The sequence below is a fragment of the Heterocephalus glaber genome, unplaced genomic scaffold (assembly GCF_053883595.1).
Source record: "Heterocephalus glaber isolate CG9 unplaced genomic scaffold, H.glaber_assembly_v1.0 deba00001504, whole genome shotgun sequence".
Lineage (NCBI taxonomy): Eukaryota > Metazoa > Chordata > Mammalia > Rodentia > Bathyergidae > Heterocephalus > Heterocephalus glaber.
In genome coordinates, this window is record NW_028258324.1 from 27,436,217 (window position 1) to 27,458,691 (window position 22,475).

General features: G+C 37.6%; 2 protein-coding genes across 3 annotated transcripts in view; one reads left to right on the forward strand and one right to left on the reverse strand.

The window, feature by feature from the left end:
- Positions 1-1,166: 1,166 nt before the first annotated feature.
- Serp1 (stress associated endoplasmic reticulum protein 1) lies at positions 1,167-5,569 on the reverse strand. Its single transcript, XM_004834450.4, has 3 exons — positions 5,016-5,569; positions 4,678-4,753; positions 1,167-3,221 (listed from the first exon to the last, which is right to left on the reverse strand). Exons 1-3 carry the CDS (start codon positions 5,097-5,099, stop codon positions 3,181-3,183), a joined length of 201 nt encoding a protein of 66 aa, XP_004834507.1. The 5' UTR covers positions 5,100-5,569; the 3' UTR covers positions 1,167-3,180.
- Positions 5,570-5,594: 25 nt separating this feature from the next.
- Positions 5,595-22,475, forward strand: part of Eif2a (eukaryotic translation initiation factor 2A) — a 39,771-nt gene continuing 22,890 nt past the window's right edge. The window contains exons 1-2 of one of the 2 annotated variants that reach the window (XM_013071213.3): positions 5,595-5,758; positions 16,742-16,811. In XM_013071213.3, coding sequence (XP_012926667.1) covers positions 16,772-16,811 — 40 coding nt within the window. In that variant the 5' untranslated portion in view covers positions 5,595-5,758; positions 16,742-16,771. The remainder of the gene's footprint in view (positions 5,759-16,741; positions 16,812-22,475) is intronic. The other variant, XM_004834451.4, reaches the window with a different exon arrangement.

Here is a 22,475-nt window from a genome sequence, read left to right on the forward strand (position 1 = left end):
ATTTCCCATGTCCTATCTTTTTCTGTGGCATATATGAATTCGCAATACCAAAGCTCCATTACTTTTTTCCCTTCATTTTAATTCTAGCCTTTTATTGCTCATCAGCACTCTTTCCATCTAAAGACACGTCCTAATCCAACATGAAAATAAAGCAGTATAATCAGTTAGAGTGGGAGCAGGTTTAAACAGGAAAAGCTCTGAAGAAGTGATATGGAGTTTGCTTTTGAAACCAATTCCTAAAGTTACAGCTTGCATCAAATACTGTAATTTTCAAATAGAACTGGGAGTGTGCCTTGGTGGTACAGCACATCTAATGGACTCCCTAGGTTCCCTCCCCAGTACCATCGAAAAAAAAAAAAAAAAAGTAAAGGCAAATCAAACTTAAGAACAATCTCTAGGGGCCAGGGATTTAGCTCAGTGGTTTCACTGCCTGCTGCGCAAGCACAAAGACCCGAGTTCAATCCCTGGTACCAAAAAAAAGACCAATCTCCAAATGGAGAATCTGATAATGTTCAAAATTATCAAAAATTAAAGCACAATGAAGTTTTGCTAATGTACCTACTAGTAAGCCCAAGAACATAATACACCTTTATATGGCATTGTGACAAAAGAACTGCAGCACCTCAGTGAGAAGAGCCACGGCCCTGCAGTTGAATATACAGGTAAGACATTTCTTTAAGGTAAATTAAATCCCATTATAATTGCATCCTGTTGCAATGAAAATCTTGACTTATTCTGGAAGACCACTTAATTTTTTCAGCAACATATATAACCTGACAAATGCAATGAAGTAATAATTGACAATGCCTTAAAATGTGAGTTAAATCAGTTATTGGATAATGGAGATAACCTCAATAAAATATTTTCATACTTTGCTTATTAGATGAAATATAAAACTCAACTGGAAAGGCAGATCAAAGAATTGTGCTTTTTCCTTGAACCAGACTTGCATAATGAGATGAGTATATACTAATTGGAGAAGTATTTAATTCATTTTCCTTTCAATGTATGTTTCATGCTACCCATTTCGTTACAATCCTTACATCTGTGCCTCTATTTCTTTTAAGTACAAGATAATACCAGTCATTCTTTAAAATAATTTTCTATTAACTGTAAAAGTACACTCTGATAAGAACTGTGAAAAATCATTTTCTTTTAGAAAAACATCAAATATTCAGGGAACTTTATTTTTAAATGATAAATCAGACACAGCTCTCATTTACCCAAACATGCATAATTCAACCTGAATATAAAATGCACTCAATTGGTAAATTACATATGAAATACAAAGGGAATGAAATTTTACACATATGAAACGATTGCTGGTTATAGCAGTTTAACAGTCAAATTAATCAAAACATTGTATAGTTCAAAAAAAACCCTTAAAGCCAATTATCTATAGTAAACCAAGGGAAATTGTGATATGGAATGATTTGATTCAAAGCAAATAAGGCACCTGCTATAATTTTAGAAAAGTAACTTTCAGTTTTAGTTATAATACAATAGAATCAACCAGGACCTGTTTCAAAGAGAGAAACAAGAGATTTATTGGGTGAGAAAGACAGATTTAACAATTCAGTTAAAAAAAAAACCCTGCTGGCCCAAAGTCAGCTGATTCCTTTCCTATTTGAGCCGGTAAGTTCCTAAACATTGTCCTTACACTCTTTTACTTTCTGTATTTGAGAGTACTGGAAGTCCCCTATGAGGTTTACATGGTATATAGACTAGGTAGCAGATTTCCCTTCTGTTCCTTTAAAAAGCTTATTTAAAAAACATATCCTGAGGCAATTAACAAAGCAAACAAGCAGCCTTGTTCCAATTCTTTTTTTTTTTTGGTACCAGGGATGGAACTCGGGTCGTTGCACTTGCAAGGAAGGCGGCAGAACCACTGAATCCCCAGCCCATTCCAATTCTTAATAGACACTGCTCAGGCTTCTTGCACTAAGTTATGCTAAGTATATTATAGCCAATATTTGCAGTTTTCAACAAACTTGCGTATTAGAAAACCCAAAACCTACCTTATCACCCTCGCCCCCTATTAGTAAAAAGAAAATCTGATCAATCATAATCTATAAAATCATACAAGGGAAGACCAAAAACTGATCACTATCAATAAATCCATTTAATTCCAAATGCCACTTTAGTCTGATGTATCTAGTACCCTAAGGGAATTTCAATCATAAACACAGAAAAAGCATTTCCAAATTAACTTCCAATTCCATAACTTATTGGTTGATATACTTTGTTTTGTTTTGGTATTAAGTCTACTAACACGCTGTCTTATAGCACACTGGACTCAACGGTATGTGTTGATGAAGCATCCATTTCTAGTATTTTTTCCCAAAATTTTGTCTAAAGTAGTAAATTCCTTTGATATATTAAAATAATTCTGGTGAAATCAATGTGACATAAACAAGCCTTCCCTGCCTTCACTCCATCGTGGTATCTTTTAGTGAAACCACAGTAACTGCTTAAGTTACAAAATGCTCAACCAAATTTTTTTTTTTCAAATGGGATCTGAGGTTACTATACTCATGCATGCAAAATTCAAGGTAGTGTAACAGAAATAACATTAAAGTAGATGTAGCTATAAGCATCTCTACTTACATTATGCATTTCGCTTTTAAAAATTTTAGGTGCTAATGGTTGTGGCAAAACTAGGCTGTGTAGTTCTTCCATTTATATATAAGCACCTTATTACAGGATAGTTACATGGCCCTACAATACAGTGTGCTTTCAATTCAAGAGTAATGAAGTGCCTAGCTATACAAAAACCTTAGGATTCCAAATTTCAAATAAGCTAATTGCATTTACACATTAGGGTTAATAAAATCTAGACCCTGTGTACACAGATTTAATCTAATTATCCATGCTGTATACTGTTTTAATAATCACATAAAAAATTTATTCTTTACTGGCTGAATAAGGGTCTGCTACTATAGCTTAACAATCAAATTTTATTGCTTTATTTATGTGGTGCTTTTGCAAGGCACTGTGGTATGGATTAGAAAATCTGGAATGACTTGTGAAGAAACCTTGGAATGACACATGAAGGATGATTTGAAAGTCATTCTGAGGCAGGATAATTTACTGAATTGTTTTTAACCAGAGTATCAAACATCAGGAATGAGTTCAAGTTAAAATTCACAGGAGAATGGAAACATCTTAAGGTCAGTCACTTCACATGCCCATCCTGATACTTTGAATAATCTGGAAAATTGCTGTAAAGAAAAAGAACAAATATTAAAATAAGCTTTGAATAAAATAGGTCTGATGACTGAAAAATATCTATTAAGGTAATCAGTTGAAGAATCTAAAATTATTCTTATCATCATTTGCAAATACTACCTACCTTCAGTATAAGTGAAGACAAGCCTATCTTAATAAATAAAACAATTAATGCCCATAAGTAGTTATTGTTGTTTCTGTATTATTAATTATTATTACTATTATTTTGTGATGCTAGGGACTGAACCCAAAGGCTCAAACATGGTAGGGAAGTCCTCTACCACTGAACTACATGCCCAGATCAAGTTATTATTTTTTAATCTCAGCTTTTCTAAATTTTATGTGTGTCCAAAAGAATTTGCAGATAGGGAAGAACTTAAGCACCAAAGCAAACAGGCTTTTCTAGCACACAAGTATTTTGGTTTATCCCTAAATAATTAAGCATCCTTTTAAGGCCTGGCCTATAATATATGCATATTTCCTCATTCTCACAAAGCTGAAATTCAGTAATCTCTGGGTTATATAAACTGCTTGGCTTTTAGCCATTTATCAGGCAAGCTTCCAACTGACAGGTTTAGGAGGAAGGCAAAGAAACCTTAAATAGAAGTCTTAGTAACTTTAGAATATGGAAAACAGGATCATCATCTACTTCAATATTAACATCTTGTATATTAAGAATGATAAATAGCCGGGGATTTAGCTCAGTGGTTCCACGGCCTGCCTGGCAAGCTCAAGGTCCTGAGTTCGATTCCCAGTACCAAAAAAAAAAAAATGATAAAGAGAAGAAAGACATTCTGTAATATATTTCCAGAACCAAGAGCAGAGGCATTGGTGGTATAATGGTTAGCATAGCTGCCTTCCAGAAGCAAGAATCTGTTACCGTAACAGCATCCTGCCCTGATAACTAATTTTTCTTACCATATGTCAAACATTCCTTTTAATCTAAAAACATTTGTCTCACACATTAAATTGCCCAATAGATACACTTCCTCTATAGGGAATTCTCTGTGCTGGCTAAACTTTCTAAAATATACCCAATGTTTGCCATTAAAGATGTTAGACTGTGATACAGTTAAAATTCTAACTGTCCATATGTACGGTACATGATGTCCATAAGTTTCTCTGCAAAGGCACTGATAATGGGGTTGCAAGACATTCTAAATTCTCATTTCGAGCCCCTCGCCCCGCAACCTGATCATTACCAAAGATCTGACCTCTTTTCTGATCTCCTGTGAGCACAAATCAAGCTGGGAGAAGTTTCTGGAGCACCACCCTCTGTGTTTATGTGGGACAAGTATTTGGTTCAGAAGAAACATTATTGCGTGGTGCTCTGAGCAGGTGGGCTGAGAACTCCACAAGCAGGGCTCTCCACTGATCCGTCAACACGTCAACCCAAACTTTTCACCAACACCCTACTTAATAGGAGCCCCCACCCCCCCAAATACTTACCAGAGCCACAAACAACAAAAATGAAAAGAGCCAGTAACCAGGGTCCTACAGACGCCTTCTCTTCGGGGGCATTTCTCTGCAGAAGGGAAAATCCAGTTTCAGTGGCAGAGAAACCACTCGGACCCGGCTCCCACCACCGGCTGCGCCCGGGCCAGGTCACCGGGCGCTTGCCCTCCCTCCCTCATAGGTGTCCCGCCCGGTCCTGAGCCCTCAACTTAGCATCTCACTCGGTCCCGGGAGCTCAGAGTCGGTCGAGTCTGGGGAGAACTCGACGGGCCTCGGGGAGCGGACTTCAGCCCCGGCTGCGAAACGGTGAGAAGCGCCTGCTTTCTCCTTACCGAGGTCTTGGCGACGTTGCCGCGCTGGGTGATGTTCTTGCTGTGCTTCTCGTTGGCCATACGGATCCGCTGCTTGGCGACCATCTTCGCGGCTCTACCACCTGCCCCGGCCGCGCTCGGACTTGCTCGCTGCGAGGTTCCGCTCCTGGTTCCCACGCCGCTGGGGGCTCTCGGCCCAGGCGTTGACTACGGCCGCTGGGCCTGGACGTGACTAGCGCGGGGACTGAGCACCAGAGGGGCGCGGACCCCCGACCGACGGCAACGGACTGACCGACTCAGCGAGGCGGGCGCACTGGAGGAAGAGAGCCGGCCTGCGGGACGCTCTCGCGCCGCCGCTCTGGGCACCGCTGGGAGCGTGGACTGAGAGAGGAGGAAAAGCAAGCGCCGGACAGTGCCGCCGTTACCTCGAACTACTTCGGGTTCGGCTGCCAACGTCAGCACTGAGGAGACTCCGCCCCGCGGAAGTCCAGACTCCGCCCGGCGGAGAGAGAGGACTAGAGCAGGCTCACCCACCCTAGCCCAACCCTCGCAGCTCGGTGAAGCGACTCCCCAGAACTGCGCATGCGCGATCTACAACAGGAAGTGAATGGCCCCCAGGCTGCTGGCCCCGGAAACACCAACTCGCACTCTGCTTGACTGAGGAGACGTGTAGGGGCCGGGTTCGGCCCTCGTTGAACTTTCACCTGAGCGCATGGGTTTCTTTTTCCGGGACAAGATGGCGCCGTCCACGCCGCTTTTGACAGGTGAGTTCTGAACAAACAAGAGAATGCTCCTGCAGAGTACTCTATTTTGCGTCTTATCCCTTGAAAACGAGCCTTGGAGCCTGACCTGACTTTTCTTGTGGCTTGCAGAGGGACCAGACTTGGTTTTCTTGGTACAGCGTGGCAATCGGAAGTAAGGCCACATTCTCTGACATTCCTCCTCCCTTTACCCATCTATCATTCTTCCCTGCCCCTTTACAGGAATAGAAGGAGAACAGAAAGTAGTAATTGAATTTGTACTAGTCTGCAATACTGGTATTGCGTGGATCCTTGTGAAGTCATTTGGTTCTACGATATGGACAAAAAATAAGCATATGACATCACAATTCAAATACACCTGAACTTCAGACATTACAAATTCTCTACTTCCTGCCTTAATGAGATTTGTGGAACTGAACAGAGTGAGTGAAACTGTGATAGTGTAGGTTTCAAATGATGGTGTGGTTTGGGGTAGTGGCAGTGAGCATGATACTCCAGCAGCATTCGATAGTGAAATAATTGTGAGCATTTTAGAAGTAGAACAGTAAAAGACTGCTGGGATTTCAAAGATGAGATAGAGTTTGTAGAGTTGACGAAGATAAATTTAGTCTTGGAAAATGAATAGGAAGACGTTGGACTATGGTATGGGTATGGTCTTTGTATATGAGTATCCCATAAAGAGAGGGGAATTTGAAAGTCTTTGGTTGAGTCATGATAGCTTTATAGAAGGAAAGAAAAAAAATCATTAAAAAGTTGTCTACTTGAGACTTGAATTTTAGAAAGCTTTTCCATCTCTTGGCATTGTGTATTTTAAGATCCAGGCTCACGCCTGTTCAGACTACTATAGTTCATTCACCAAACATTTATCAAACTTTATAATCTACTAGGTAATATGCCAGGCTGAGACTATTTAAGCAGCAAAATTATATAATTAAGTACTTTCTCTAGATTCATAAAGGTAACTTACTTAGAATTGTTAATGCTAAATAGTAGAACTAGTAAAAGCTAGTACATTTTAGAATCTGGTAAATTTTTTTCTCTTTAAGATATTTCTGAAAGGGGAGAATATTTATAGTTATATTCCTCACAGTGTAAATTCCATCGTATTTAGCAGAGCGTATGAATCCCTTTACAATCTTCAAGTAGCTCTTAATATTAATTCCTTGTCTAGGCATCTTATTTTACCTTCACTACTGGCTTGTTTATAAATTCCTTTAAGCACTCTGTTATTCACCTTAGGACCATCCTATTTATTCCTTTTGTTGATTTAGCAAACCTCTTCATCGTTGAAATTAATTTCTGATATTGCTCTGTGAAGCCTGTTCTCATTCTTCCCAAATAGTCACTCCTCGATAATTTTTGTATCTCATGTATATCATTTTTTTCAATTATCACATGGGATAATTACCTAATTCTGATGGTTTTTTTCTCTTCTGCTAGACTCTAAGCTTCTTGAGTTTTAGATACTGCCTTCTCAGTACCTAGTCAGAACCCAGTAAACAATAAGCATTCTAAATGCTTAATGGAGGAATGAAGTAACAAAGAATAGCTCTTTACTCAGTGAAGGAGGACAGTTTATTTACAGTGCTTATCAGGTACTTTGTAAAATCTTAAAGGTCATCCTCTTCAGTTTTTCTCTCTTATCCTCATATTCTTAGAGTCTCATAGAGATTACTTCAGCAGATTCAGTGGCACTGCAAATAGGCGAGGCCAGGATTGTGTTCAGATCAACCCACTTGATGGTCCATTTTCTATCATTAAAATACAGTACTTAATCTTTTAAACATTCTCAGTTTAGATTATTTTTTACTTCCAAAATCTTTGGATAAATTTAGACTCATCGTATTATAGAACTGAATAATTTGGAGATCATCTATTAGCAACAAATTTTAATGGAAAATGATAAGCCAAAGTAGGTGAAAAAGTACAGTGGACCCTCAAGTTACGATTGGCCTGACATATGAATAACTTGGATTAATTAGGTTCATGGAAGATTCACATGCCTCTTGTTATCTGTAGCGTGTACCAAGGTTAACATCCAGATCTCAGCTGTATTGACTTACAACCAACTTAAGTTAAAACCAGCCCTTGGGAACTGATCGAATTTGTAAGTCAAGGGTCCATTGTATTTTTTCTTTAACTCGTGTAACCTAAAAGCTAGTTTTAGGTATTCACATGACTACAAAAATCTTTTTTTCTTCATCCCTAGCATCTTACCTCCCTCTTGATGAAATTCATTCTAGAGCTGACATTCGGCCAGCTCAGCAGCTGCAAAAGAAAGCTTTTTGCTTTTTTTTTTTTTTTGGGGGGGGGGTACCAGGGATCGAACTCAGAACCTTGCGCTTGTGAGGCAGCCAGCAGAACCACTGAGCTAAATCCCTAGCCAGCTTTTTTTTTTGTGGTACCGGGGATCGAAGTCGGGTCCTTGCGCTTGCGAGGTGGGCAGCAGAACCACTGAGTTAAATCGCTGGCCCCAAGAAAGCATTATTTTTGCCCAAGAAAAGTCAAGGTGTGCTATCTTTAGCTTGGCTTGGCTCTTACTCATCTTTGAATCAGAGTATTAGGATCAAGTTATATTCTCACCTCTAGATAGTTGAAGTCATTGAGATAATTTAATCAAAATTGAGTCATTTTCCTAAATTGATATGTAGTTCAGCAAACAGAGTTTTTAAAAGTATATTTTAAAAATCATTATAGTATATATTTAACATAGGACATTTGCTTGTTGAAGCCCAGTGTGTTTCTCATTCTAACTCAGGCCTGAAGCAATAAGTAGTATTTGAGTCTCTGAAAAGGCTGGTATATTTAGAAATGATATTATGTACATACGATATTTAATGTAATTATTGTTTTTAAACAGTTACTATGTGAAACTAGAATTTATATAAGAACTCTTTGAATTCTATATTTTCTTCTACTAAAAGGTATCACTGGTCCTCTGATTGATTAAATGACTAAATCGTCAAAAACAGAATCACACCAAATATGAATACACTATAAAGTTAATTTCACATTCTACTCACTATCACATTCAGACACTTCTAATTAAAATGGGTCCCTTATTACAAAGTTGCATGTAGAAAAGATTGTTGAGTCCAAGTTTATTTTTGCTTTTATTAACTTGTAACATGGTTTATGTTGTTATGAACTTGATTTTTAATTTTTCCTACTAAACTTTATATCCGTTTATTCAAATTTGTATGAGGAAATTACTCAGATTGATTATTTCATCCAGTAGAGATCAAAAAGGACCTGTAGTACTTTCTCCTATTTAAGGTTCAATTTAGGGAAATATGAAACAAAGTAGTTTTAAATAGTGATTTATGTATATGAATAAAACTATAATGACCCAATATGATTGTTGTTATGAATTCTTTTGTAAAGCATTTTGTACAAAGAACAGTGTCTAATTTAATGAAGGACCTGCAGTATCATCACTCTTTTAGAATATTTTTACCTTGGTACAAAAATCTTGCTTTATTCAATATTTGATTATAACACCGTTGTCCAGTATCCCCAAGCAAAAAAAACTTTGAATTGATTTAATTTCTTTCTATGTTGTGAACAAAGTATTATTACCAAACACCATGACTTTAAAAAAAACAAACTTTATTTTGATACAATTTAAGACTCATAGTGATGAGGATTAGGGAGGAAAAGGGACCTTTATATGCTGTTGGTGGGAATGTAAATTAGTATAACTACTATGGAAATCAATATGGAGGTAGCTCAAAAAACTAAAAATAGAGCTACCATATGATCCAGTCGTACCACTCCGTGCTATATACCTGAAAGAATAAGTATACTGTAAAAGATGTCTGCACACTGATGGTTATTATAGTATAATTCACTATAACCATGGAATCAGCCTAGGTGTATGTCAGAGATGAATGGATAATGAAAATCGTCTGTATGCACAATGGAGAATTATGCAGCCATAAAGAACAACATATGGCATTATTAGAAAAATGGATAGAACCCTAGTTCATGTTAAGCAAAATAAACCAGACTCAGAAAGACAAGTATTGCATATTACATGGAATCTAGAACAAAAAAGATGACATGAATGTAGAAGGGAAGACTGTTAGACAAGAGGAGGAATACTAGGGGAAGGAAGAAGGGAGAATAAGGAAAGGTTATGAAGGGAGGGATATGATCAAAGTGTTACATGCATGTATGAAAATACCACAGTGTCCAGCCATGGTAATGCACTCCTTTAATCCCAGCACAGGGCAGGCTGAGAGGCAGGAGGATCACTGCAAGTTCAAGGCCAGCCTGGGCTGCATAGCAAGTTCAAGACCAGAAAAGGAAGGAAGGAAGGGAGGAAGGAAGGAGGCAGGCAGGCACAATGAAACCCCAAATTCCAATTAATATGCACTAATTGTGTATGTTTGTGTATAGTGTGGGGAAAGGCTCACAGAAGTTGCAAAAATAACAAGTAGAGCTCTATGTACTTTTCACCCAGCTTTCCCCAATGATAGTAACTTATACAGTACTGTATAACCATGGTATATTGTCAAAACCAGGAAATTGATACTGGTACAGTAGTATTTACTAAACTACATTCCTTGTTCAGATTTCACATGTATGTCATATATATATGTATATATTAAACTACATATTTTATTATGTTATGTATAGTTTATAATAAACTATATATAAATATAGTTACTAAGAAATTTTATTACATGTATAGATTCATAGAACCAGTACTATCAGAATGTAGAACTGTTCCTCACCTAGACACTATTGTGCTATCCTTTTATAGTATGGTCTTTCTTCCAACTCTAATCCTTGACAATTACCAATCTGTTCTGTATCATGATAATTTTATCATTTCAAGAATGTTGTATAAATTTATAGAAAATATAACCTTTGGATTTATTTAGAATATGAACATACACATGTTGAAAAGCTGTTGATTAATTGACTCAAGATTTTCCTTCCTCAGAAACATACTAAAACCAAGAATTGGAAACCAAAGAAGACTTTGAATGATACTTGAACAGAAAAGACATGGCACTCTTCACACAGACTTTTAAAATGCCAAGTGTTGACTTCTAAGTTTTTGAATTAATAGTCTGCATGAAAGAGTATAGATGAAATATTTTTATTTCTCTCACTATTCCTTTGGGGTTTTTCTCCTGTCTTAGGAGGAGCTTTGGGGCAAAGGTCTGAAATACAAATTTTAGAATGGGAAAACTTTTTACTGTTTACCCTGAGAATTCCCATTGATATAATGAGAAAGACTACCTTTATGAATTTTGGAGTATAGTGCAGTTAGGGTAATAGAACAGTTTGATTGCATTAGCCTTTTCTAATTATATTGGGACTGCACTGATAATGCAGCATTTTGCTGTCCTAGATCTATATATGAATTCTGAAAGAGCTCTTACTGTGTTGGATTGCACTACAGTTTGTGAGAAATGTTACTATACTGACAAAATGTTATGTAATGTGGGAATAATGTGTACTGTAACTTGGTCATAATAAACTCCCTAATTTGAGAAATTCGTTTTTATTAATTCTCCAAATGTTTTTTAAAACTTTTAGTATTATGAATGGCCTATTCTCTTCTAAATTCTAATGTATCATATGTAATATTGCATCAGATCATTGATTTGGTGATGAGAAATCTCACTGCTTTGTGCAGTAAGAAAACTTTAAAGAATTAAACTTCAGAGTTGGGGATGTAGCTTAGTGGTAGAGTTTGCTTAGGTTAGCATGGCTAAAGCCCTTCGTTCAGTCCAAAGCACCACCATAAATAAATAAAATGACTTTATGGTTTTTTAAATCTTGTTTTGTTTTGTTTTGTTTTGTTTGGTACCAGGGATCGAACTTGGGTCCTTGTGCTTGCAAGGCAAGCAACAGAACCACTGAGCTAAATCCCTGGCCCTGTTTTTTTAAATCTTGGAAAATGTTTATCTTGAAGGCAGTGATGGATTTTTTGTTTGTTTGTTTGGGTTTTTTTGTGTGTGTGTGTTTTTTTGGTACCCGGGATCGAACTCGAGTCCTTGTGCTTGCACAGCAAGCGGCGAAACCACTGAGCTAAATCCCCGGCCCCGATTTTTTTTTTTTAAATCTCTAATGCCTAGCACATGGTAGAGCTATGTATGGACCAGATCACATAAAGTCCTGTAAGCTATAGTGTAAGGAGTTTGGTTTTTGAAATACATAGTGGTTTTCTGGGCTCTATTCTAGGCCAAACTGCCCATAAGGACAACTGTTTTTGGAAAATAGTTCCATCTAGTATACTACATTTGAGAAAAATACAGCATCCGGTGCTGTACTTGTGGATGTCTAACAAGAAATTCATTGTTCAGTTACATGTGTTTACTTTTTTTAATCTTGCCACCAAACTGGTAGCTCCATGAAGGCGTAGATTTTGTCTGTTCATTAGCGGTTCTTTTATTTTTGTTGTAACTTTAGATTATTTACTGTACTTTGGGACCATCAGGGTACCTGAAATGTGAGCTACTTAATTCTTAGGTAGAATATCAGTCTTCTGATAACTGTCTCTTGACTGTTCTGAGAAGAGAAAGAAAATAGGGATTAGAATTAGGGCCAAGACTAGCCCCATCTACCAATTTTGCTGATTTTCCAATAACCAAGAGAAGAGTGAGTGATTTGTGAATAACTACCAGAAGAGGAACCAGATACAATATTAGCCACAGACCTCAGTAAAACTTCTTCAGCTTCTATACAGTGGTGCTAACAAGAGTTCTAGCTTATAAAATAGCAACTCATCACCAAGTCTTGTTAGTTTTTTCTCCTCAATATTATGTATTCATTACCCAATTTTCATCTCTATTGCCCCATACTATTCCAATTTTCTGTTATCTCTGATGAGATTATTGCAGAAGCATTTTAAAAAGTTTCTCCACATCCATTCTTAATCCCTTTCACTGAATTTTCTATGCTGTATGAGATTGACCTTTTCAAAATTCAAGTCTGGATTCAACAATCTGTCTAAAACACTTGAGGTTTCCCAGCATCCTTCAGATAGAGACCAACATTGCTTAACTTAGATTTCAGTATTCTTGGTCTGAGCCTTGTTTTCTTTTCCAGGTTCATCTTCCAGCTACACAGGCCTTCTTTCCATTCTCTGATGCTGTCAGTTCTCTTGCCATGGAGTTTTTGGAATTACTGCTGTTCTCTTTGCTTATTAACTACTACTCATCTTCCCAATCTCAGCTTAAAAGTCATTCATGGAGACTTTCCCTGTTATAGTTTATATCTAAAATGTTCCCCCAAAGCCTCATGTGCTCCCAGGGAGCTCTTTGGGGAGCAACTGGCTCATGAGTGTGTGGTACTGGGTTAGTCTGCTGATTGGATTAGCACAATCCTGGGTGTGAGTAGCACCAACCAATAGGCTTGTAGCCTAAATGGAATAAAAAGGGAAGGGGAGGCTTGTCGCTGCTACTTCCTGCTTGCCTTGCCATGAACTGTTTCTCTTTTGCCATGCATCTCTGCCATGCCACCCTGCCTTGGAGCCAGTCAACTAGGCTGAATCCTCTACAAACTGTGAGCTGAAATAAACCTTTCCTCTTAACTTGTGGGTGTTGGGTATTTTGTTCCAGCAACAAGAAAGTAAGACACTGACCTATTTTTATGTCAACTTCCTATCATGTACTCTATAGCACCATATATCTTCCTTTGTAGTACTAAATTTAATTATATAATTCCATATATTTGGTTATTTGATTACTATAAAGCTGGGTGTGGTGATGCGCACTTGTAATCCCAGCACTTGGTAGGCTGAGGCAGGAGGATTGCCACAAGTTTGAGGCCAGCCTGTCCTACAAAGTGAAGCCCTATCTCAAAAAGCCAAGAAAGAAAAAAAAAATCTGATTTGATCTGTGTGCTGAGTTAATGAGATCAGGTACAAGACTGATTTTCCTACCGGTTGTATTTCCACTGCTTAATGTACAACAGGACCTAGGATTTAGGTGTCCCTGCATCTCTCTATAAACATTAGTTGAATGAATGAATCAATTTATTTGGGTCAGTTTTAGGTACATCCAATTCAGGCATTTAAAAGAGTATTGTTAATGACCCAAGTATTTTATTTATTTAACTGTGAACTTTGTTCTCACTTAATTTTTTAGAAATTGCTACATTAGGGGCTTAGTAAATAAAATGTATCGTTGTACTTGGTCTCTTAGAAAGTGTAAATATATTAATATCTTGTGTTTTAAATAATATTAAATACATGCTGTATGTTCATGGATTTTAAATAAAGCATACAGATATCCTGTGTTCCAGTATTTCTCTTACAGATTAGGGCAGCGATCAGAGATAGTGATGCTTTCAAGGTTTCACAGCCAGTTATGAACCTAGGACTGCCATTGAGTTTATATCCTTTCAGCTACATTGTAAATACCTTCGTATTGCCTATGACAGTGAAAGTTTCAAAGTTTTTATTCATTTATTTATTTTTTCTTTAAAAAATTTTTTATTAGTACGTTTGTGGTACATAATGATTACATTCATAGTGGGGGTTGGTACATGTGCATAACACATCTTGTTTTTCTTCTTCTCACTCCCTCCACCTCTTGGTCCTTTTCCCATTATAAAAGATCTACCTGTTTCCTATGATCTGTCTTTCATTTTGTTACTTGACTTACTTATATTTTGGGTTTCTCATGTAAGAGAACCCATTTGATATTTAAGCTTTTACATCTGATTTATTTCACTTAACATTGTGGTCTCAAGAAGCATCCATTTCCTATAAAGGAATCGAATTTATTCTTCTTAATAGCAGAGTAGGACTTCATTTTAAACAAATGCTACATTTTCTTTTTTCTTCTGGTTTTTTGAGACAAGGCCTTACTTTCTGAGTGCAGGCTGACATTTACTATGTAGCCCAGGCTGGTCTTGAACTTGCAGCAATCCTTCTACCTCAGACTCCCAAGTGCTGGGATTACAGATGTGTGCCTTCTCACCCATCAGATATATTTTCTTTATCCATTCATGTATTGGTGAATATATAGGCAGGCCACTTCCAAGAGTTAGCTATTGTGAATTATGCTGTTTTAAACATGAGTATCACTGTAATATGGTATCTTTAACTTTCAGGAAGATACATAGAAGGGGAATAGCTAGGTTGAAATGCAATTTCTACTTTTAGGTTATTGAGGAATCTCCATACTGATTTTCATAATGGTTGTACTCATTTACACCCCCACCACCAATGTACAGGGTTCCTTTTTCCCTGAAGCTTCACCAGCATTTATTATTTACTTCTTGATGGTTGCCATTCTTCCTGGAGTAAGATGAAATCTATGTTGTTTTAATTTGTATTTCTCTAATGGTCGGGTGTTGAGCTTTTTTTTTTTCATGTCTTTATTGGACACGTACTTCAGAGAAGTTTCTATTCATTTCAGTTGCCCATTTTTTAACTGGGTTTTGGGGGGAGCTAATTTTTTTGAGTTCTTTATATATTCTAGATACTAGTTTTTGAGGAGTAGCTGGCAAAAAATTTTTCCCATTCTGTGTGTTCATTCTGTTGGTTATTTGCTTTGCTATGCAGAAGCTTTTTAATTTGATATGATCCCATTTGTTGATTCTTGAGCAATTGAAGTTCAGTTCAGAAAGTCCTTGCATATGCCTATGTCTCCAAGAGTTTTGCCTGTTTTATCTTCCAGCAGATTATTTTGGTTTTAATACTTACATCTTTGAACCATTTTGGTTTTAGTTTGATATAGTGAGAGGCATGTGAATAACCAGTTTTCCTAGCACTGCTTGCTAGAGAGGCCATCTTTCCTCCAGCATGGTTTTTTTTTTTTTTTTTTTGCCTGTCAGTCTTGAATCTCCCTGCTTTCTGCATTCCCCAGCTAGGAAATGTTGAGGACTGCTGTGAGAGCTCATCCACAATTGGGTGTAGCATGCTGAATGTCCCACAAAACACAGGACTCCCATTTGTATGTAGAGCGATGGGCCACTTTAATTTTTTTCCCTGTTGGACAAGCCTTCTCATAATCCCAACACTTGCGAGAGCTGTAGCACTATAGTTTACTGGACCTGGTGTTTTGTTCTACCACGTTATCCTGCTTTTCACTTGTCTGAATTAGGGGGTTGCTTGTGTGTCACTTGCTGTGGCCTGTGGAATAGAGTAATTGCAAGTCTATTCCATCAGCCAGGTGATCACTGAAGGGCTGTCTCCCTCCCTCAGTCCTATCCTCTCCCAAGGTGGTGGAGTATATGAAAGTGTTATGATCCAGAAGCAGTCCTCTTTCTTGTCACACACCTCCTAAACACTGGATTTTATTCCAGCTGGATTTTCTTTTCATTTATCCTCTTGATTCAGACTTTACCTTTTGCCCTCAGCCCTCACCCTCAGGGTACTTGAGACACTCACCCTTGCTGTTGCCCCCTAGGTAGCCATCTCCTCCTTATTTTTTCTTTTCTGTGGTAATGAGGATCAAATCCAGGAGCATTCTACCTCTGAGCTCTGTACTCAGCCTTATTTACTTATTTGTTTGTTTGTTTATTTATTTTCTAGTGCTGGGGATCAAACACAGGACCCTGCACTTGCCAGGCAGGCACAGGCACCACTGAGCTACATCCCCCGCCTCTGCATTTTAAAATTTTGAGCCTAGGTCTTTCTAAGTTGTCCAGATTGGCCTCAAACTTGTGATCCTCCTGCTTCAGCCTCCCAAGTAGGTGGGATTACAGGTGTGACCTATTTTTATTTATAAAAGTTACTTATTTTAGGGCCAGGGATTTAGCTCAGTGGTTTCGCCGCCTGCTGTGCAAGCACAAGGACCTGAGTTCAATCCCTGGTACCAAAAAGAAAGTTACTTATTTTTCAGGAGTGATAATCTTTTATGTAATGGATAAGAAAGTATGCCCTTTTAATGCCAACATTCTATGGTACAGTGAAATGTATAATGATTTCATTAACATTTTGAAAGTTTTTTGTGAAATATAAACTGAGCTTTTGCTAGCTAAATAATTGTGGTTCTTTCCATTATATTTCTTTAGTCCGGGGATCAGAAGGACTATACATGGTGAATGGCCCACCACACTTTACAGAAAGCACAGTATTTCCAAGGTATGGTTTATTTTGTTAAGTGCCATTATAGGAAATATAAGTACATTATAAATTGTTTTTATTGTTGGTGTATTTTGAAAACAAAGTAAAAAATAAGCTTGGTTCTTAGGACATTTTTTTTTTTAACATGTGTCTGATTTATTTCACTTAAGAGTATGGTCTCAGGGTCCATCCATGTAGCTATAAATGTCTGAAGCTCATCCTTTATGACAGAGAAGTACTCCATTGTATACAAAAAAACCCCACTCATCAGTTGATGGCCATGTGGGCTATTTCCAAGATTTAGCTATTAGAAACTGTGCCACTATAAAATGAGTGTGCGTATATCGCTGTGGTATGATGCTTTTAATTGTTTCAGGAAAGATAGCAAGAAAAGGAATAGCTGGGTCGAATGGAACCTCTAGTTTTAATTTTTTGAGGAATCTCCACATTGATTTCCACAGTGGTTGCACAATTCTACACTCTCACCAACAGTGGAGAAGGGTTCCTTTTTGCCCACAGCTCTACGAGCATTTGTTATTAGTTGATTTCTTGATAGCAGCCATTCTTTCTGGAGTGAGACGGAATCTCAGAGTTGTTTTAATTTGCATTTCAGGAATGGTCAGTGATGCTGAACATATTTTCATATATTTGCCGTTTCAAATTCTTCGCCTGAGAAGTGTCTTCATTTCAGATGCCCATTTTTGTATTGAGTCTTTAAATTTGGGGGGTCTGATTTTTTTTAGTTCTATATATATATATGTTCTAGATAAAAGTCCTTTATCTGATGATGAAATGCTGGTAAAAAGTTTTTCCCACACTATGGGTTGTCTCTTCACTCTGTTGGTAGCTTCTCTTGCTGTGCAAAAGCTTTTTAATAAGATGAGGTCCCAGTTGTTGATTCTTTGTAGTATTTCTCACGAAGTCTGGGTTTTGTTCATGAAGTCTTTGCCTACTCCTGTTGTCAAGGGTTCTACCTATTCTCTCTTCCAGCAGATTTAGTGTTCTGGTTTTTTGTTTTAATATTTAGATCTTTGATCCATTTCAATTTTACGTTTGCTTTTTTTTTTTTTTTTGGTACTGGGGATCGAACTCAGGTCCTTGCGCTTGCACAACAGGCAGCAAAACCACTGAGCTAAGTCCCCAGCCCCATGCTATTTTTAATCACAGTAGCTTTGTAGTATAACTTAAAGTCAGGGATTGTGATAGCCCCTGCCTTGCCTTTCTTGTCCAGAATTACCTTTGTTATTCTAGGGCTCTTCTGGTTCCAAATGAATTTTAGGATTGTTTTTTCCAATTCTGTAAGAAGTGCTCCTTAGATCTAATCTGTGCTGAAAACTAGCAGGAGTCCTGATCCATGGGAACAGTCTTCTGTTGAAGTACAGTAATTAATTTCCAGCAGCACAAAAATAGAGCTGTGACCTTATACCCTTTTTCTTGAAATCTCTTTTATAATGACTTTACTACTTCTGGAAACTCTGGAAGAATTTGTTCTGCCTCCCTTCAAACCTCATTTTTTGTTTTCTCTTTCTGGCACCTAGAAAGCTCAGAGTTAAATCTATATTCTTCCAGGGAGAGGCTAAATAGATTCAGGCACTGCGTTGTCGCTGCACCTCCACATTTGCAGGGCCTCTTCTGTCCTTCACTCCCATCCACCGGGGTGGGGGGTGGCGCTTGCTGGGCCCCGTCAGGGAGGGGGAGGGAGGAAGGGAAGCCTTGCCCTTTCTCGCTCTCTGGACCCTCGGGCTGCTGCTCACTATCTCGGCCGCTGGACTCGGCCGCTGGACTCTGCCGCAGCTCCAGCTCCGTCTAGGAATACATATTCTTTATAAAGAAAATTATCTTCCAATTTGGACATAATTATATAAGCCCATTTAAAAAATGGAGGGAAATGATATTAAGGAAAAGTGTAGGCACTAGTGTAATTGAGTTCAGGCCTTTGGTTTGGAAGAGTTTTATCTAAAGGAATGAGAAAAACTTGGAAGTAATCTTCATGAAATCAGAAAATGAAAGTGGTATAAAGAAGGAAGTTAATAGACTACATGTGCGTAATACATAGATAAATAAATATATTTTTCCCAAAAAGAAACAATGGAAAGGTAAACCCAAAACTATCAAGATGACTACTTCACGGGAAGAAAATTACAGGATGTAAGACATATATCTGTGAATGAATTTTGGTATATATAGTTTTGGCTTTGGACCATGTAATTGTTTTCAATAATAAAATTAAATGGAAGACTGAAACAAATGACCCTACCTTTATATCAAGGCATAACCATATAAAGGAAGATATGTGAGATTTTTTTTTTATTGGTACATTTTAGGTGTACAATATAATGACATTCATCATTGGAGATTTGTACCTGTACATAATATATCTTGATTCTTATTTTTTCCCTATTCCCCTGCCCTCCCTTCAGCCCCTCCACCCCTCTCTATTTACAGACTTTGTTTCCATTTTTTCATCTTCTCATATTCCATTCCCTTCTTTGCCCTACCACTGGCATTTCCCCTTCCCCTTGGTACCTTTTCATCCTGTTTCACATTATCTATTATACATTTTGATCCTTATTTACATTTTCAGTTTCTCACACCAGAGAGAAACTATTCAGTATTTACACGTGCATTCTTTATGGCTGAGTAGTACTCCTTTTATTTTAAAAAAATGCATTTTCAGGGTCAGGGATTTAGCTCAGTGGTTCTGGTGCCTGTCTCACAAGCACAAGGTCCTGAGTTCGATCCCTGTTACCAAAAAAAAAAAAAAAAACACATTTTCTTTATCCAGTCTCCAGTTGATGGGTAACTGGGCTGTTTCAAGATTTAGCTATTACAAACTGTGCCGCTATGAACATGAGTACACATATATTGCTATGGTATGATTCTTTTAATTCTTTTGGGAAGATCCCCAGCAAGGGAATAGCTGGGTCAAACAGGACCTCTAATCCTAGTTTTTTGAGGTATCTCCATACTGATTTCCACAATCTGTGAGGTTCTTAAATGCATTCAGTGGTTTTATAATTAACTGAAAATTGATCATTGATTTGAATCTATTATAGGATAAAATAAGTAAATAATTATATTAATGCCATTAGGGGAACATTTGAATCTATCATAGGATAAAATAAAATAATTATATTAGGGTCATTAGGAACCTTTTTTTTTTAACATGAGAGTGACGAGAGAGGCTGGCATTGTATCATACAAACTCATGATTTCTTTTCATAAAAATTCATGTATTTCATAGCTCTCTCCACTGAAGAAATCTGGAAACAGTGACGACCCAGTAGCAGTGAATATGCATGCATCACAAGTTGTGAGCTCTCAATACAATCCCATTCCTCGATAAAATGAACCTTATTTACCAGCGTTGGTGGTCCATGGAGTATTTTCTTGTTACTTTGAAAAAAGAATTCAAGTTAGTAAATGCAGAAGAGGAATAATGGGATTAGTCACCATTTTGTAATCTTAAAGAAATCATGACTTTGGGCCAGTGGTTCTCAAGGATTAGTATGCATCTGAATGAGAGGAATACAAATTAAAACTATACTGAGGTACTATCTTGCCCCAGAAAAAATGGCTATCATCAAAAAACCTACTAATAACAAATGCTGATGGGATGTAGGGGAAAGGGAGCTTTTCTGCATTGTTGGTGGTAATGTAAACTAGGGCAACCACTATGGAAATCTATGTGGAGAATGCTCAGAAAATTAGAACTAGAAATTCCGTTTGACCCAGATATCGTTCTAGGTGTTTTCCAAAAGATATATTACAGGGATGTATGCATACCCATGCAGCACAATTTATAATAGCTAGATCTTGGAAATAGTAAATATGTCCATCAACAGATGAATGAATAAGGAAAATGTGGTATTTATACAAAATGGAGTACCACACTGCTGTGAAAGATAAACTTGAAGCATTTGTGAGTAAATGGATACAACTTGAAAACATAATGTTAAGGGAAATACGTCACACACAAGCACACATATCGCGTGGTCTTTCTTATATGAGAAACACTGTATACACATACACATAAAAATGAGCAAAATAGAAGAGAGATAAATAGGAAATAGGGAGAAGTTCAAATACTTCCCCAAATTATATATTTTGTTCTTTCAAAAAATTTAATACATACACTACTTTGTTTTATTTATACTATAAGTTTATCTTAGTTTATTGAAAAGAAAGTTTTGTTATTAGTTTCTTTTTTGTAAGAATCTTTTTGGTTTGTATCTTGTATTCTAAGTAACTACTTTGAAGATAACAATACACAGTGTTTTAACTATTGTTAAGAAATTTTGAGGGGCAGGATATATTATGTAGAGGTACAAAGTCCCCATGATGAGTGTTAACCATTATGTATATCAAAAATGTACGGGCCGGGGATTTAACTCAGTGGTTCCACCGCCTGCCTCGCAAGCTAAGAACCTGAGTTCAATCCTTGGTACCAAAAAAATCAAAAACATAAAATGTACCAATAAATATTTTGCTTTAAAAAATAAATTAAAAATACTGCTGCTTTTTAAAAGAATTATTTGAAAAGCTTATTAAATCACAAACTTTGACTCCCCAAATACTCTGATTTATTAGATAAGGAATAGTGCATTTTAAATAAATCCTTGGATGATGCTGGTGTTGCAAATTTGGGGACCTACCTTTCAAAACCATTGATTTTGACTAGGCATGGTGGCACACACCTGTAGTCCCAGCACTCAGGAGGCTGAGGCAGGAGAATCACCAGAAGTTCAAGGCCAGCCTAGGCCACATAGTTTAAGGACAGCCTGAACTACATTGCGAGACTCTGTCTCAAAAAACAAATCAGACAAACCAGTGATCTAGGCAAGTGATCATCAGGAGATGCTAAAACCATTAGATTAACTGTGGATGGGCAGCTTTATATTCAAGTTGTCATCAGCTGAATCTATTGATCAGTTTTTATTAGTACCACTTCTCCAGAGCCTTGCTGTAGGAAATGTGGGCCCCAAACCAGCTATGTTGGCATCACCAGTGAGCCAGTGCATTATCTGCAACATCTCAGGCCTTGCTAAATTTCCTGAATTAAAATCTATTTGAACCAGATCCTCAGATAATTTATATGTATGTTAATATTTAAAAGGCATTTCTCTAGAAAACAGTACATTACTGTTACATGCTACATTTCATTGGTGTGTGCAATACCGAGATTACAGAAATGAAGAGAAATAGGGAAGTGATGCAGACAAGGAACCAAAGCAAATAATGGTAATCCACTGAACTGACCAAAGATTCACAAAATATAGCAGTTTCTTGGTCATGTATACAAAATGTCTCTAGAGAGGCTGAATGGAACTGTAAGAACGCTGTCCTTACCAAACACTCCGAGGAGCTGACTGTAGTGAAGCACACCCAGGGATCCCAGCGGTGCCTCCAGAATGTAAGACCAAGGGTCTTACCAAGTGCTCCAAGGAGCTGACTGTAGTGAAGCACACCCAGGGATCCCAGCGGTGCCTCCAGAATGTAAGACCAAGGGTCTTACCAAATGCTCCAAGGAGCTGACTGCAGTGTAGAACACCCAGGAAGGAACACACCAGACAAGTTGGAAAGTAAAACAGACCTTAGTCTGGCCAGATGGCACTCCCAAAGCAAAGTAGTTTAGAGAGGCAATCAGCCCAGAGTCCGAGGCTCTTTTTATAGGGGGTTGCA